Source organism: Astatotilapia calliptera, chromosome 16 (genome assembly GCF_900246225.1).
Source record: "Astatotilapia calliptera chromosome 16, fAstCal1.2, whole genome shotgun sequence".
In the NCBI taxonomy this organism is placed as follows: Eukaryota; Metazoa; Chordata; class Actinopteri; order Cichliformes; family Cichlidae; genus Astatotilapia; species Astatotilapia calliptera.
Genome location: NC_039317.1, coordinates 7,362,463 through 7,377,402, shown reverse-complemented (window position 1 = coordinate 7,377,402; position 14,940 = coordinate 7,362,463). Strand labels below are relative to the sequence as shown.

Below are 14,940 nucleotides of genomic sequence, written 5' to 3'. Positions count from 1 at the left end.
GAATCCAACACCTGCCATCCGATGCAGACGGCGGATCAGCTTTGGATGCGCAGAGTTGCGGCGTCCCGGACACAGTTTCTTTTTCCTTCTCGACTGCCCTTTTGTGTTATGCATTTCATTGTTTTCTTTATGCTGCCTGTTCTGACCTGTCTCCCCAATGTGATGTTTGTGTATTGTATGTATGGTCGGAAAGGTCCAATTTCGCTGCAGGTCAACTGCAAGCGACAAATAAAGGCAATCAATCAATCAATCAGTCCAGTCTTGCACAGACTATTAGTGTACCCATTTAAATGGTAAATGGTAAATGGCCTGCATTTGTATAGCGCTTTTCTAGTCCCTAAGGACCCCAAAGCGCTTTACACTACATTCAGTCATTCACCCATTCACACACACATTCACACACTGATGATGGCAGCTACATTGTAGCCACAGCTGCCCTGGGGCGCACTGACAGAGGCGAGGCTGCTGGACACTGGCGCCACCGGGCCCTCTGACCACCACCAGTAGGCAAACACGGGGTTAGTATCTTGCCCAAGGATATTTGGCATGCAGCGAGGAGGCAGCCTGGGATCGAACCACCGACCTTCTGATTAGTGGCTGACCTGCTCTGCCACCTGAGCTACAGCCACCCAGATATTACCAGATATAACTGGTAATATCTGGCAACAACATAAAATGAAACCAATTTCGTGCAGACTCAAAATAAACAAGCACACACTTTTTCATCTACGTTACCAGTAAACTGCAATCAACTGATGTTTTTCGAGCATACAAATGCACAAGACAGATCAGTCCTACGAATTTACTAAAGAAGACATTTTTCCTAATGCATTTATCCTTCATTAATGTCATAGAGACGTCTTTCTCAAGTGTACAAATCTGAATCATGTGCAAAGTCACGCAAGTAACTTAAAATAGATTTCTGCTCTTTCTGAGCCAGCTTTTTAATAATCCATCCAATCCCCTGCTATTACAAAGCAAAATGTGATTATCCAGTTTCCTTTTACCCATTTCAGCTGTATGGCAACTCATTTTTATTTTAGTTGCAACCAGTTGAGTAACTACTGCCATGTCTCCTGGTATTATCTCCTAATGGGTTTGTAGCTTTAAATCTATGCTAATGCTGCCTACTCACCTGTCAGGAACAGGTCTGTGAGCAACAATGCAGAGCGGCTGTTAATTTCTGCTGATTTCCATTGATGACAGCTTAACATGTCCCAACAGCTATCTTAGGAAGTCGGTTCTAATGTCATTCATGTATCACTTTGAGTGAAAGCCTGAATTGCATTTAGTTGCATTAATGGATCTAACACAAGATGACTGATGTGCATCTTTTTAAGTTCCTCAGCTCAAACACTGTCTGACATCATCGTTTTCTAGCTAATGCGGGCCTGCTTCAGCTGCTTTTACTTTACTAGAAAACAGTTTTTATGTAAATATCTAACTGACCTTTAAACCTAAATCATCTACCCTGGGAAATGTAGTTTTATTTTGTCACTTCAGCCATGGGTGGCATGGTGGTGTAGTGGTTAGCACCCCCCTGTCATCATTGCTGTGGCTGCGTGGGCTTCTGTCAGGTACTCTGATTTCCTCCAACAGTCTAACGACATACATGTTAGGTTGACTGGTGATTCTAACTTGGCCTTGAAAGCGAGGAAGATAAAAGTAGTTGAAGGACACCTTTACTACAACAACAGTCACTGACATAAAAAACAAAAGCGAGAAACTTGGAACAGACAATCGTGGAAGACGTGTGAAAGTTCAGAACTATGTGGAAGCATCTGATGTTGCATTATTTAATGGAGGGGGTCATTTAAGGTGCTTCTGATGTCTGTGGTTCTATATTTGAAGCCAACATCAAACTCTTCATGGGAATTCAGTTCGGGTAACCCAGTATACGTCTCAAGTTAACATTCCATCAGCCGTGATTGTCACCATTCCCATCGCTCTCATTATCATTCAAGCTTTTTCCTCAGTGAGTGACCACGTAATAGTGCCTGTCATCAGAGGCTAAAGCTCATTTAGTCTCATTGTGCTCCTTTTTAGAGGGAGACTGTGGACATAATAGAAGAGGTGAGCTGACAAGGGCTTCCTCTTTCCTGCCTCTATTACAAAACCATCAGCAGCCACATGAAACCTGACTGAGACTGAGGCGCTCCTGTCCAGAGGTAAAAACAAGTAAAAACACTCGTCATTATGACCTAGAAGTCAGCTTTAGCAATGCAGCAGTAAAGCAATGAGGGGTTTTTTGTTGGAGATTCAGTTAGTGTCATATATTTATGAGCATTTTCTTGCATTTGAACACAAAGGTTATGAAAGCATATTCATGACTAACCTTGCTTGAAGTTGGTAGTGCTTTGAAAAACTGGCTCCTCAACACAACTCCCCACCCACATGCCCAGAAAACACTAACCTGAACTAGTCTCCATGACTCTGCAATAATGGCGGCTTGAACTCTGTTTAGGGCAAAGCCATCGATCTCTTTTTTCAGAAGGACAGGTGCCTGGCCAACCTGCGTCAGGAGAAATCAGTTAAGTCAAGCCAAGCGCAGCAAAAGATTCTACAAGACAATTATGAATAATACAGCTTCATTCATGAAGCTTAGTAGTTGCAGGAAGCCACTGGTTGTTCATGTTAAGAAAACAAGCTTGTTGAGACTTGCTTGGAATAAAGTATGTAATCATTCACATGATCACAAACTGTTTGTTAAGATTTGTGGTGTAGCAGCTGTACTCGAGACTGTGACACACTGTCAAATACTGAAAATGGCCAGAACAACGTCAAACTAATGTGAAAAGAAAGCTAGGAGCTAGGCTTATCACCAGCACTTAATACATAGTATGACAGCAGTATTGGTCTCCTAATCATAGCATGGGGTTTGGCTTCCTCGTGCTCTTAATCCACTGGTTATTCTGATTTCTTTTGAAATCTGTCCAACAAGTTCGGGCATAACAGGGCCCAGAAATGTGTAATCTTTTGTGTAAGATTTGTACCTTGGTCATCAGAGCATGGGTGGTGTCCATAACGGCTGCTGCTGTCTCTGGGTGAGGTACCAGCTCCACCAGTTTTACATAGTAGGGTGGGTTTACCTGGGGAGAGCAAAACAAACACATATTATGTTGTGTTTACTTCACTGATATGTAGGATCTGTTCTTAAGTAACAATTTTCAGGAAAGCAGTACTAACAAACAAAGCTGGACACTCAACTGTTGATTTTGCCTCATCATCGTCCTCCAACAGTGAAAGTATCATCTCAGTGCATGACAGAGCACTTCGATACGGTGTTAGCTTACTACAGTGTACGCTATCCTCATTACAGCTTTAAGACTGACAATCTAAAATGATGATAATGATTAGACACATTAAGGACAGCAAAAATGTTTATTGAGACAGAAATTAAGCACGGTGGTAAACTATAGGTTATACAGCTCCCCATCTGGCCCGTTTACACCAGTGGTGGTGTTTCCACCAGCTTCCACCACCTGTGAAGCAAATTGACCTTTAATTGACCCTCACTTTTTTCTTAAAGTCAGCATTTACAGAAACAAAAGTGCTTCATCAAACCACCTGTTTGCATAGTTTAAATATCTAGAAAGTCTATGTGTTTGGCTGCTTCCATTTACCACCAGCTTGTTTTAGGCAATGATAACAAGTTATTTAAAAAGCAGCCACCTCACCGCTTTCCAACAGCAAAACCTGTAGCATTCAAAGGTTAGTCTAAAGATGGGCATATCATGTTTACTCACGTATAGCAAACTGAACAATCTCTAATTTTTATGTTTGTTTTTAATGCTCAATTTACACAAAAATTGTAAATTTATTTGAATGTCATTGAGTGAAATAACAATTTGATCCCCAAGCAAAGCATGACTTAGAACTAGCCAGCCCTTCTTAGCGAGTACAGTGGTAAGAGGTTTCGTGTGGTTGGTTACCAGGTTTGCACACATCTCAGGAGGGATTTTGGACCACTCGTCTTTACAGAAATTTTAGAAATCCTTTAATTTTTTTGGCTCAAAGCAACGACAAAACAATCAGCTTTCATATTTTCCAATCTAGAGAGACAAAAATGATCATAAAAGGCTTTTTATACACTGAAGGCAATCATCTACAGTGATACAGTTCCACCACTGATGATTTAGAAAAGCTCATGATATACATGCTTGATTTACTGATATCCTCAAAATATCATTGCCACAGCACATGAGCAAGCAGAAGAAACGCAGGGAGAGAAACAGCTAGAAGATAAAAATTATAAACAAGTCCATCTGGCTCATGAGTTCAGGTGAACCATGTTTACCTCCATCAGTTAGGTCATGTTGTTGGTAGCGTGCTCATATCATAAACCAGTCATAACAAAAGCATTCAATGTTTTTGTAAACAGATGTCACTAGTATGTTGTGGAGTACGGTCAGGTCTAAACAGAAACACTCTGCATGGATAAACTAAATGTAAGTCTAATGTAATCCTTGTGCAATGTTTTGTATAAACAAAAGTGCTCAGCTGTTCTGACCCATTAATGTGTTTGGCTATTCATAGTATACTGTAAGCGAAATTTGTTGTGATGCATTTACTTTGATTGATTGATTGATTGTGGTTGGGATAGCCTGTAAATATAACCAGATCCATTAGTACTTCAATGGAAACTCACAAATCTGCCTCAGTATGGGAGCAAAAGAAGGTGTGACTGAAGTCTAGACTTTCAGCTTTAGGTGAAGGGATTTCAAAACTGTGAGGTCTAACTCGTCACTGGTAATTATCCTGATCCCAAGCCTTTGTTGTGAAAGTATGTTTTTTTTTTATTGTTCTCCAACTTATTCTCTTGGCAATCAGGAAACAAACTAAATAATTTTAACTGACACACATAAAAAAAACTATTTTCTTTTTTCCCACAAGAAAGTTCTTCTTGTTTTTCTCCCAAACACAGAATCAGAGTTAGCCTCGTCACCAATCACAAGTCAGACGTCAGAAGGCTAATAAAAATACTTTCATAACCATTTAGCAATTACACACATTTTTCACAATGAAATCCCTTCGTTTCCCAGTTCAAAAGTGTTTTTTCTCTGTCTCAATCTCTCATCATTTCCCTGCTTCTCTTCAGTAATCGAACCTCGTTCGCAAACTTCTCCCTCTTTTCTGTCATGACCCTGACCCCTGTTAAGGTAATCTATTTATCAGACAGTCAACACACAATTGACCCTGTGTGGTTCATGTAGTTCATGGCTGTCAGCTCACTTGGCTTTCTTCTATAGTGTGTCTTCAGAATCAGAATCAGAATCAGAATACTTTATTGATCCCTGGGGGAAATTATTTTTTGTTACAGTGCTCCATTTTAAACCAACATTAAGACAAGACAGACAATACGCTAACTAAGAATAGTACAATATATACATATATATACATACATACATACATAAGTCACTTATAAATAAATATTTGGAAAAGAAACATGTGTAGTTGTAGCAGCAAACAGTGTGTTAAGTGGATGCGTTGTACAGGGAGATGGCCACAGGCAGGAATGATTTCCTGTGTCGTTCAGTGGTGCTTTTCGGTAATCTCAGTCTCTCACTGAACGAGCTCCTGTGACTGACCAACATGTCATGGAGTGGGTGGGAGGTGTTATCCAACATTGTCTTTATCTTGGACAGCATCCGCCTCTCCGACACCACCTTGAGGGAGTCCAGCTCCATCCCCACAACATTGCTGGCCTTACGGATCAGTTTATTAAGTCTGTTGGCATCTGCGACCCTCAGCCTGCTCCCCCAGCATGCAACAGCATAGAGGATCGCACTGGCCACCACAGACTCATAGAAAATCCTCAGCATTTTCTGGCAGATGTTGAAGGACCTCAGTCGCCTCAAAAAATAGAGACGACTCTGGCCCTTCCTGTAAAGTGCTGTGGTGTTTTTAGCCCAGTCCAGTTTATTGTCAATGTGTACTCCAAGGTATTTATAGTCCTCCACAATGTCAACACTGACCCCCTGGATTGAAACAGGGGTCAAGTGTTTCCTGGTCTTCCTGAAGTCCACGATCAGTTCCTTGGTCTTTGCCACGTTGAGCTGCAGATGATTCTGCTCACACTACGTGACAAAGGAGTCGACCACAGCCCGGTACTCTGTCTCATCATCCCTGCTGATGCATCCAACCACCGCAGAGTCATCAGAAAACTTCTGAAGATGGCATGTCTCTGTGCAGTGGCTGAAGTCTGTGGTGTAGAGGGTGAAGAGGAAGGGGGAGAGGACAGTCCCCTGTGGTGCCCCTGTGTTGCTAATCACCTTGTCAGACACACACTGTGGGAGACGTACATATTGTGGTCTTCCTGTCAGGTAATCAACAATCCAGGACACCAGAGAAGCATCCACCTGCATCGCTGCTAACTTATCACCCAGGAGGGTCGGCCTGATGGTGTTGAAAGCACTGGAAAAGTCAAAAAACATGACCCTCACAGTGCTCGCCGGCTGGTCCAGATGGGTGTAGACACGATTGAGCAGGTAGATGATGGCGTCCTCTGTTCCGAGACGAGGCTGATAAGCGAACTGAAGGGGATCCAGATGTGGTCTTACTATGGGTCGCAGCTGGTCCAGGATGAGCCTTTCCAGGGTCTTCATGACGTGTGAGGTCAGTGCCACGGGCCTGTAATCCTGGGGGCCACTGGGACGCCTCCCTGAGCCTGGTTCTGCATGGGGTTGTTTTCTGTTAAAAGGGTGTTTTTCCTTCCCACTGTTGCCAGGTGCTTGCTCATAGGGTTGCCTTATTGTTGGGGTTTTCAAAGTGTATTGATGTGACTGTTGTTGTGATTTTGTGCCATTTTAAATCTGAATTATAAAACTGTCCTTATATACATATTTGGCATTGATCATTCAAAATGTTGATTATTGCTGAAAAATCCTGCATTGTGCTACATCTCCACTTGTAATTAAGTTTGTTCAGTTTCTCTGTTTCATCAGAAATGCAGAGTGATCCCTTGTGAATTGGATTTTGCCAATCTCATATTCAACCGAACTAGATCTCTTTGTTTAGCTTTACTGAAATTTAACTTGTTCCACTGTGAAATAATCAGTAGCTTGCATTCACAGGCCTTCACCATGCCTGCCAGATCATGTGGTATGGTGTGGATCATGATTTGTGCCTTCCCTTCCTCATGCACTTCCCTTTGTTCTTCTACTAGTTAATCTTGGTTTTATCGGTTCAAAGAATCTTTTTCTAGAACTAGTCTGGCTTTATTAGAGACAATTAGGCAAAGTTTAAAGTGGTCTTCTTGAGCGTAAACAGTGGTTTTTCATTATCTCTTGCTGTAAATCCACTGTATTTACATTCATTAAGGCCTCTCTTGCTTTTGACAAAGATACTTGAGATTTTTTCTTGCCTTAGCTAGTTGTGTGAAAGTTTTTGTCTTAATCATGGAAAAAATTCTGTCATCATCCCCTTGAAGTTTTCTACATGTTCTTTCGGGCCTTTTGTTTTACAGAGCTGGTCAGAGGATTTCTTCTTTTTAAAAATGTTTAAGATTGTTTTTTTTTACCACTCCTAAAGCTTTTTCTTTTTCTCTGAGAAGTGGGATTATTAGCTTAATGTTGGCCTCCTTCACTTGCATCGACATGTCTTTGGACTCCTTACTGAGAGCACCACTGAGCATCAACCACATACTCATTCAACACTTGGACTCAACTCTATTCCTTTTATCTCCTTAATTTGTCATAACATAATCATAAAACAAGTCACGTGCCAATGAATGGGCTCATGATTTACACACTCAATTACTTTTGAGCCTGTAAAAATGGAGGGATTACAAAATAAGTATGTAATTCTTAATGATTAATGCAATTTTTTTGGTCAATATCAACACCTTAACCGCATTTTAATTGCTTCATTTCAAGCTCACTGAGTTTGTGCACCATATCACTGTGAGGAAACTTACAGACCTGGCTGTAGATGACTGATGATGAATTATGGGCTGGCGTGCAGGTTAACACACTGTGTACAGTTTACACCACAGTACCTGGAAATGCCTGAGCATATGAAGTACTAACCGGATGAGAGACGAGGCAGCGACTCCTATTCTGGACTTTAGAAAAGACTTTGCTGGGCACTAGGCAGGACGTGGAGCTGCTCAGGATGACGTCTTTTCCCACAAAACGCTCCATGTCATGGAAGATGCTTTGCTTTACCTCCAGCTGCTCAAATACACATTCCTGGGAAAACAAAAAAATACATAAACGCAGGTAAGGTGTGAAAGCCAAATATTATTTTCTATAATGCTATAAGTAAACATTATCTCAACCCAAAGTCAGTGAAGCATCCCACTGAATATGGAACATGTAGTCATAGCAACAATCAAATTATTTATTACAGCTATTAATTTCTATAATTTGGATGAACTGCTGCTTTGACTCTGTAATTTCTGATGTCAACCTTTCTTTGACAATAGCAAAGACAAAACCATCATAACAATAAAGAAACATTTAATATTTGTTTCTTAGTGTTAAACTTGAATCTACCACTGTCCACAGCTTTGGGGAATGTACTCAGGGAAATGTGTTAAAAGTCATGCAGTTAACACCTTAAACACGGAAATTAAACCAGTTTGGCTCTTAAACTACCTGCTTAACGTCACTTCACAGTGATGAAAAGGTGTGACTCTCAAAATCGGTACTCTTCATTTGCAATCTTTCTCATCCTGGACGCAAAACTGCAAAAACTGGCTGAACAACCTCAGTATACCTCACATATACGCATTATAATGAAAGGCTCTGCTAAAAGGATTTGTGCTAAAACACAAGCAATAACCTAATCTACACTAATTCTAATGACAATATAATTTTTTTTAGTTTGTTTTTTAGTTTAGTTTAGTTGTTAAAGTCCAAAGTGGTCCCAGTGGCAACAGGAGTTGGGAGCTGTAACCCCCAAACTGAAAGAGTGATTCCAGGCACAACATCAGAGTCTTTTAACAGAGTTGAGTCCTAGGAACAGCACAGGCCTCAAACCTCAGTTTCCTTAAATAGAATGGACGCTCATGACAGGTCAGGCTCATGTGTGTAAATGTTAACTTATACTAATAAGAAACACCAATAAGTGAATACTTGGCATTTCCTGATGTGGAAAAGACCTCCAGTATGACCCCTGACAGAGACACAAATCCCTGTGGCGTTGTGTCAGGATAGCATCTGGTTGTAAAAATCTGCTAAATCAAACATGAAGAACTACCTCCTCTGACGAAACCTTTGGGAATAAGGGAGCAGCCAAAAGTAGCTCTTTCTAGTCATCTGTAAGTTGGACTATTCCCATTATCATTTGTCTCCAGTTCTGCATCTTTCTCAAAGCTCAAGTTTTCTTCAGTTCTGGCCAAACTTCATTGTAAACAAGCCACACTAACCTATTTCTGTGCATGAAAGGAACATATAAAGAAATCTGGACAGCTTAAGTGCTTAAGCGCCCTTCACGTCTGCTCCCACTGCTCCACCAAGCCTTACACTAATCGTCAGAAAACAGTTAGGCAAGTTACTGATCTGTAGCCAAGTGACTAATAAAGCCTCCCGTAAATATTCTCCCAGATCAATAGTAGAGTGAAACTTACAGGTGGTCAGATGATGTCATGCTATCAGGACGTATGTACCTAACGGTGCTCTCGGGAAACTGCATATTTCTATGCAGCATTTCCCTGTTCCTGAGTCCACAATTGTTCCTTGTTGGAAGGAACTCAGCGCAGTGAGTATTGATTTTATTTGACTCTACCTGCCTCTGTGCACTCTGATCACATCTACTGTGAAGAAGAGCTCCATTGTCTACTTTAGCAGTTTCTAGCTGGCGAGCATTTTTCTGGCATAAAAGGTTGACTTCATACTGTATTTTAAGTGACTGTGACTGTGTTTAGATAAGCACAGTTGATTGTGTGTTTGTGCTCATTTATAATTTGACATAGATGAGTGATTTTTAATGAAACGTCTTTCATTAGTACGACAACACTTCTTATAACAAACTCCATCTGACTTTCTTGTCAAAGGAAAGCTCCACTTTACAATTTATAATAGCAATAACAGCAAGAATCTAGAAGCATTTTGCATTGTATGGTAGATGTCTCAACAATTTCCTTCAAGAACATTTTTACAGAAATGAACAAAAGAAAAAAAAACAAATCAAAAGTCTCTTTTTGACAGCAAGGCTCAGGGAGCATAGCCATCAGACTCGACTGGCTGAGGTGAGCATCGTGACGCAACGAAGACAAACAATGCAGGAGGAAAGAGGAAAACTCAACAGATTATAAAACGTATGAGTTCTGAAATGTTCAAGGTTTTTAGAAAGCATTTCACTTTGGCCAAATGACTAAATTCTTATGGTCACATTGAGAAAGCTGCTCTGATTCAAGGTAAACAACTAAATCTGTAATAAATAACAGATTAATTCTGGGCTATTTTTAAATGAGTAATCAATATTACTCAGTTCATATTCCTTAAGCCATTATATTTCTATGACTTTGCCTTTGGTGACAGACAGAAAGTGTGAGTTAGCAGCGCAGGGAAATGACACGCAGCAAAGAACCAGCCAGCTTGGTGTCCAACCATGAATTTGTAGCTAAAAGCATGAAAGAGTGTGTGATATGTCCTCTAACCACTTAGCCATCAGGTTAAACGAGTTGCTTAACAAACGTTAAAACATTCCTTGCTACTGAACCGCGAATAAAGAGAGAAACTAGTGTGAACTCTCAGTACTCATTTTTTGACAGGTTCATTATATTCATCATCCCTAGAGTTAAAAATTTATACCTCGGTTTTACCTCCTTTATGACAGACATGTACTCTATATGTGCATGCTGCCATTAGAATCAGTTCACACACTGATGGACTGACAGTAGCTGCTCAGAGGGCTTGACCTCATAACAACCATCATAATCATCATCTTCTCCTCCTCCTAGCTGTGCCTCTATATAGAGGCTCCATGTTCTTCATGCTGAGAGAGGGCCAGCCAGTCTCACTTTCAAAATCTACCATCATCCTTGCCCACCTTTATTAGTGGAAAGTCGACTGAATACAAGTACCTTGGAGTTATGTTTGCTGGCAGACTGAAATGCAACTCTTGGACTGACTGCTTGTGTAGTGAGAGACAGCACAGAACATATTTTTGAGGACATTTTATCCTTTAAGGTGGATTCTAAAATGCTTCTGAGGTGCAGAAAAACAAGCAATTAGAAGGACAGTAACAATTTCTAGTAAGATGTCGGGAACTGCATTACCAAGCTCAGCAAGCATTTATCGGGACTATTTATGGAGCAAGGCAAATACTGTGAGTGATATGAGGATTTGACTCCTCCACTGAACTACTAAAACCTGCATGGTGCTAATGTTCCCCCATAAAACAGGTCCAAACTGTCTTTTACTTCCCAAGCCATCAAACTTCTGAACACAAGCAACACACAGGTTGCCTAACTGTTCTGGCCACAGTCATCCTTAAGATCCAAGAAGAAGAGTAAAGGTGTCTGTATACAGTGTGTGCTTTGTGTCTTATGTTGATGCAGTTATTTTTATGTGGTGTATACAAATCTCAGGTGACTCTGAAATCACAATGCAATCACATTTACCCATAAGGACAAGTAAATGCATTAGTTTTTTTGCCCAGTAATGTACTGACCACTGATATACTATGAAGCTATCCTAGTAAATGAAGAGAAACAAAAAAGTTTGGAATTCACGTGTTAAGCAACTGAAGGAACTGAAGTGTTATTATGCAAAACATCTCCATATTACTGTATGATATCACAACCCTATGTACGACAGGGATTAGGGATATTAGTCTAAGTTCAAAATGTGACGTGAGAATGTCACGGAATATGTCAAATGAAATTATGCTGCCCCTCCTTGGGGGGGTAAATGTGTAATAACAAAGCCAGAACGTATTGACCTGAGAGTGAAGTAACCATTCCTTTAATGCTGCTTTGTTTAAACTATGTGAACCAATAAATGAACAAAAACTACAGTGTTTCCACTGAGTCGCACACCACATACTTTTGAAAAGACCCACACCACAGTGAAGAGAAGCCCCGTGTTTCATCAAAGTCTGCCAACATCCACAAAACAAATGTCCGTACGTGTTTGACGGAGCAAGTGGTTAATGAAAAAATAAACAAATCACCAGAGAGCAATGTTGTTTCCACTGGTTTTACGATTTAGGCCAACGAGATATAACAGCATGTATTTGTTCTGTCAGCGGTCTGTGTTACCTGCACAAAGAAGGCTCCATCCAGTGCCTGAGACAGGTCATCATAACTGCTGAGAAGGGCAAGTTGCTGCGCAGCAGACAGCTCCCCTCGCAGCATGTGGGCTTCCTCCAGCTCCACCAGCTGTTTCCTGAGGGACAGAAACTGCAGTTAACACACACACACACACACACATAATGCATGAACAAACTGCCCTCTATCATGACATTTTCAATTTGAAAAGAATCATTACCACAGGCTTATTATATAAGTAGTAGTAGAATGAAGACTTTGGAAGAAATGAACAGATGTGTTAGGTGTGTTATTATCAGCCAAAAGAAGTGGTTCTAATATAACACAAAGCAGACAATGCTTCAAATATGGATGCTGCTACAAAGAAGCTAGAGATTCTAAAGTGTCTGCTCTGTACACATTTCCATCTCAGCAAAGAAGATTCAGACACTCAGCACAGTTTCAGTGGGGGTAGAGTATGTCACCAACTTCACCGACTATATGAAAGTATGCATTGTATTGGAGTATTGTGCAAATTTCTCTAACGAGGCATATGTTTTTTACTTTGGCCTTTAGTGCAGAAAAGAATAATAAAACAATAAATATTCTGGTTTATAGATCGGTCTGACAACCTAAAATGAGGTGCAGGTTTCAAAGGAGAGCGTGTAGTCTGCTGCAAATCCTGTTACGCTGTCTTAACAGTAACAGTGATGACACTTTTAAGGTGTGGAGTACATACCACCACCTTTTTGCTCTTACTCAACTCTTCTCTTAATATGTTACAGAATGTGGCAGTTACATAACACTGTATCACATGAGTCAGGAAGATATCTTCCTTTGAAAAAAAATTAAAGTAATTTAGACTAAGTGACGGTTTATGAAAACAGGGCACACAACAGAGAGCAGTCTAGCTTGTTCAGCAGGAAATCACTCACAAAGGGCCCCTGAAATTTAATTCAATGACACCCTCTACTGTTCATATAAACAAATACGTCTCCAACGGGCTGAGTGATAGGTAGTGGCATGTACTTAGAGGGAGAGTTACATTCATGAAATACTGGTATAGAGATTAAGGTATTAAGGTTTTTATAGCTTAAGGCACTGTGACTTTCTACAGCACTTTCATTAAAAACTCAGCGTCATTCCACAGTAATGTTTAACCACTAATAGCCAGGCTGTGAACATGTGTTTATTCGTATGTGCTCACAGTAGGAGCCAACTGCTGATCATGGGGTATTCATATATGTCTTCTCTGTAAGCACTGAAAGGAAGAACAGGTTACATTTTAGACAGACTGTCTCTAACTCATCAGGGCAGAGAAGCCCTTAGTGTCAATGTTTCCTTTAGGTTTTGCAGGCACCAGACAATAGTTTAGCTTCTGTAATGTATATTTTTATATTTTTGATGATATATATATATATATATGTGTTTTTTTGTTTTTACTTAGAATTACATCTGGGTTAAAAACAAATTTCTGTTGACGATAGAGGTATAATAATGCAGTTAAGACTGAAGAAGTTTGTCTGTGTAACCCAGATGGGTCTTTAAGTTGAGCAGTAGAACTCACTTGATCTCTGTGATGGCCTTGGTAGACTGTCCTGGTTGGTTGTCATAGATCTTCACATTGTAGCCTCCACTGACAAACAGCATAGCCCAGGAGCGGCCTATCAGCCCACTAGAACAGGGAAGAAAATCACATGGTAACAGACATAAAACATAAACCCCAATAAGCAGACTTAAAAAACAAAATCAAAGCACGGGCTGAATGTTGTTTTTCAGTAAAGTCCAGTAAAATCACACAGCAGTAAAGTGCTGACAGTGTGCCTGTCTGCTTGCTGACACCAGCTTCATTTTCCTGTCTTCCTGTCATGTTTTGACATGTAACCAGAAGTGAAGTGTAAATCCACTGTGAATGTTTTCTCAATCCCTTCGCCATCCATCTGAATATTATTGCAATGTTAACACACAAAGATTACCCCCTAAAACGTATGGCAACATAAGTGAAGAACTGTGAGGTTCAGTGCTTGCTTTGCAAGTTTAAGAGAGGTCACTTCAGAGGCACTGCCATGTTTAATGAACAGGGTTCAGAAGACAGGTTCAATTTAAAGCCTCTAAAATCACACAGCTATAAACCTTCACGCTGTCGTGAAGGTTTATAACGTGTCTGTAATAAACAGGATTATTCACAAATTCATTCTGACTGAAAACACAAGACAAGCGTTCATTCAGAACAGTCCTGTTTATGTCGTGAGCAACAGTATGATGCACACAATGCAGTCACCAAAATAAAATTACATGCACTGATACTGCAAACTACAGCTTTCAACCAGTTTTTCATTCAACAAAGCAACTTTCGTTTCACCTTCATGAATATAGGTCAGGGCTAGCACTGTTGCATCATTTTACAACGCAAAATACATTGTTATCTCGCTCACCTGCCAATCACAGTTATAATCTTCATGTCAGAAACGTTATAATGTTTTGACACCAGCTAAAACTTAACTTACAAGCTTTCTGTTGCGCCGCCCACCTTGACAGTCACGCTGACCGTGGTGTACGGTGACCTAGAAGGACCAAAGAAGGCAAACGAGCGCACAAAGCTTGTTTTGCTTGAAATGAGCAATAAAGAAACCCACAAACTATTAATTGTAACTTTTTATAAATAATAAATACTATGTATGTAATTATTTAAAAATAATTTTGAGAATATGAAGAAGAAATAAGTTGTAGCGTTGTAGTGTATC

The 14,940-nt window shown here is 40.3% G+C and overlaps 1 protein-coding gene across 2 annotated transcripts in view; it reads right to left on the bottom strand.

Moving 5' to 3' along the window:
- The window catches only part of cryl1 (crystallin, lambda 1), a 29,249-nt gene extending 14,415 nt beyond the window's left edge, over positions 1 to 14,834 (bottom strand). The window contains exons 1-6 of one of the 2 annotated variants that reach the window (XM_026144637.1): positions 14,704 to 14,834; positions 13,764 to 13,871; positions 12,209 to 12,335; positions 8,028 to 8,189; positions 2,994 to 3,089; positions 2,414 to 2,512 (exon numbers count right to left, since the gene is read on the bottom strand). In XM_026144637.1, the coding sequence (XP_026000422.1) occupies positions 2,414 to 2,512; positions 2,994 to 3,089; positions 8,028 to 8,189; positions 12,209 to 12,335; positions 13,764 to 13,846 (567 nt within the window). In that variant the 5' untranslated portion in view covers positions 13,847 to 13,871; positions 14,704 to 14,834. Of the gene's footprint in view, positions 1 to 2,413; positions 2,513 to 2,993; positions 3,090 to 8,027; positions 8,190 to 12,208; positions 12,336 to 13,763; positions 13,872 to 14,631 lie in introns of both variants that reach the window. The other variant, XM_026144636.1, reaches the window with a different exon arrangement.
- Positions 14,835 to 14,940: the final 106 nt, after the last annotated feature.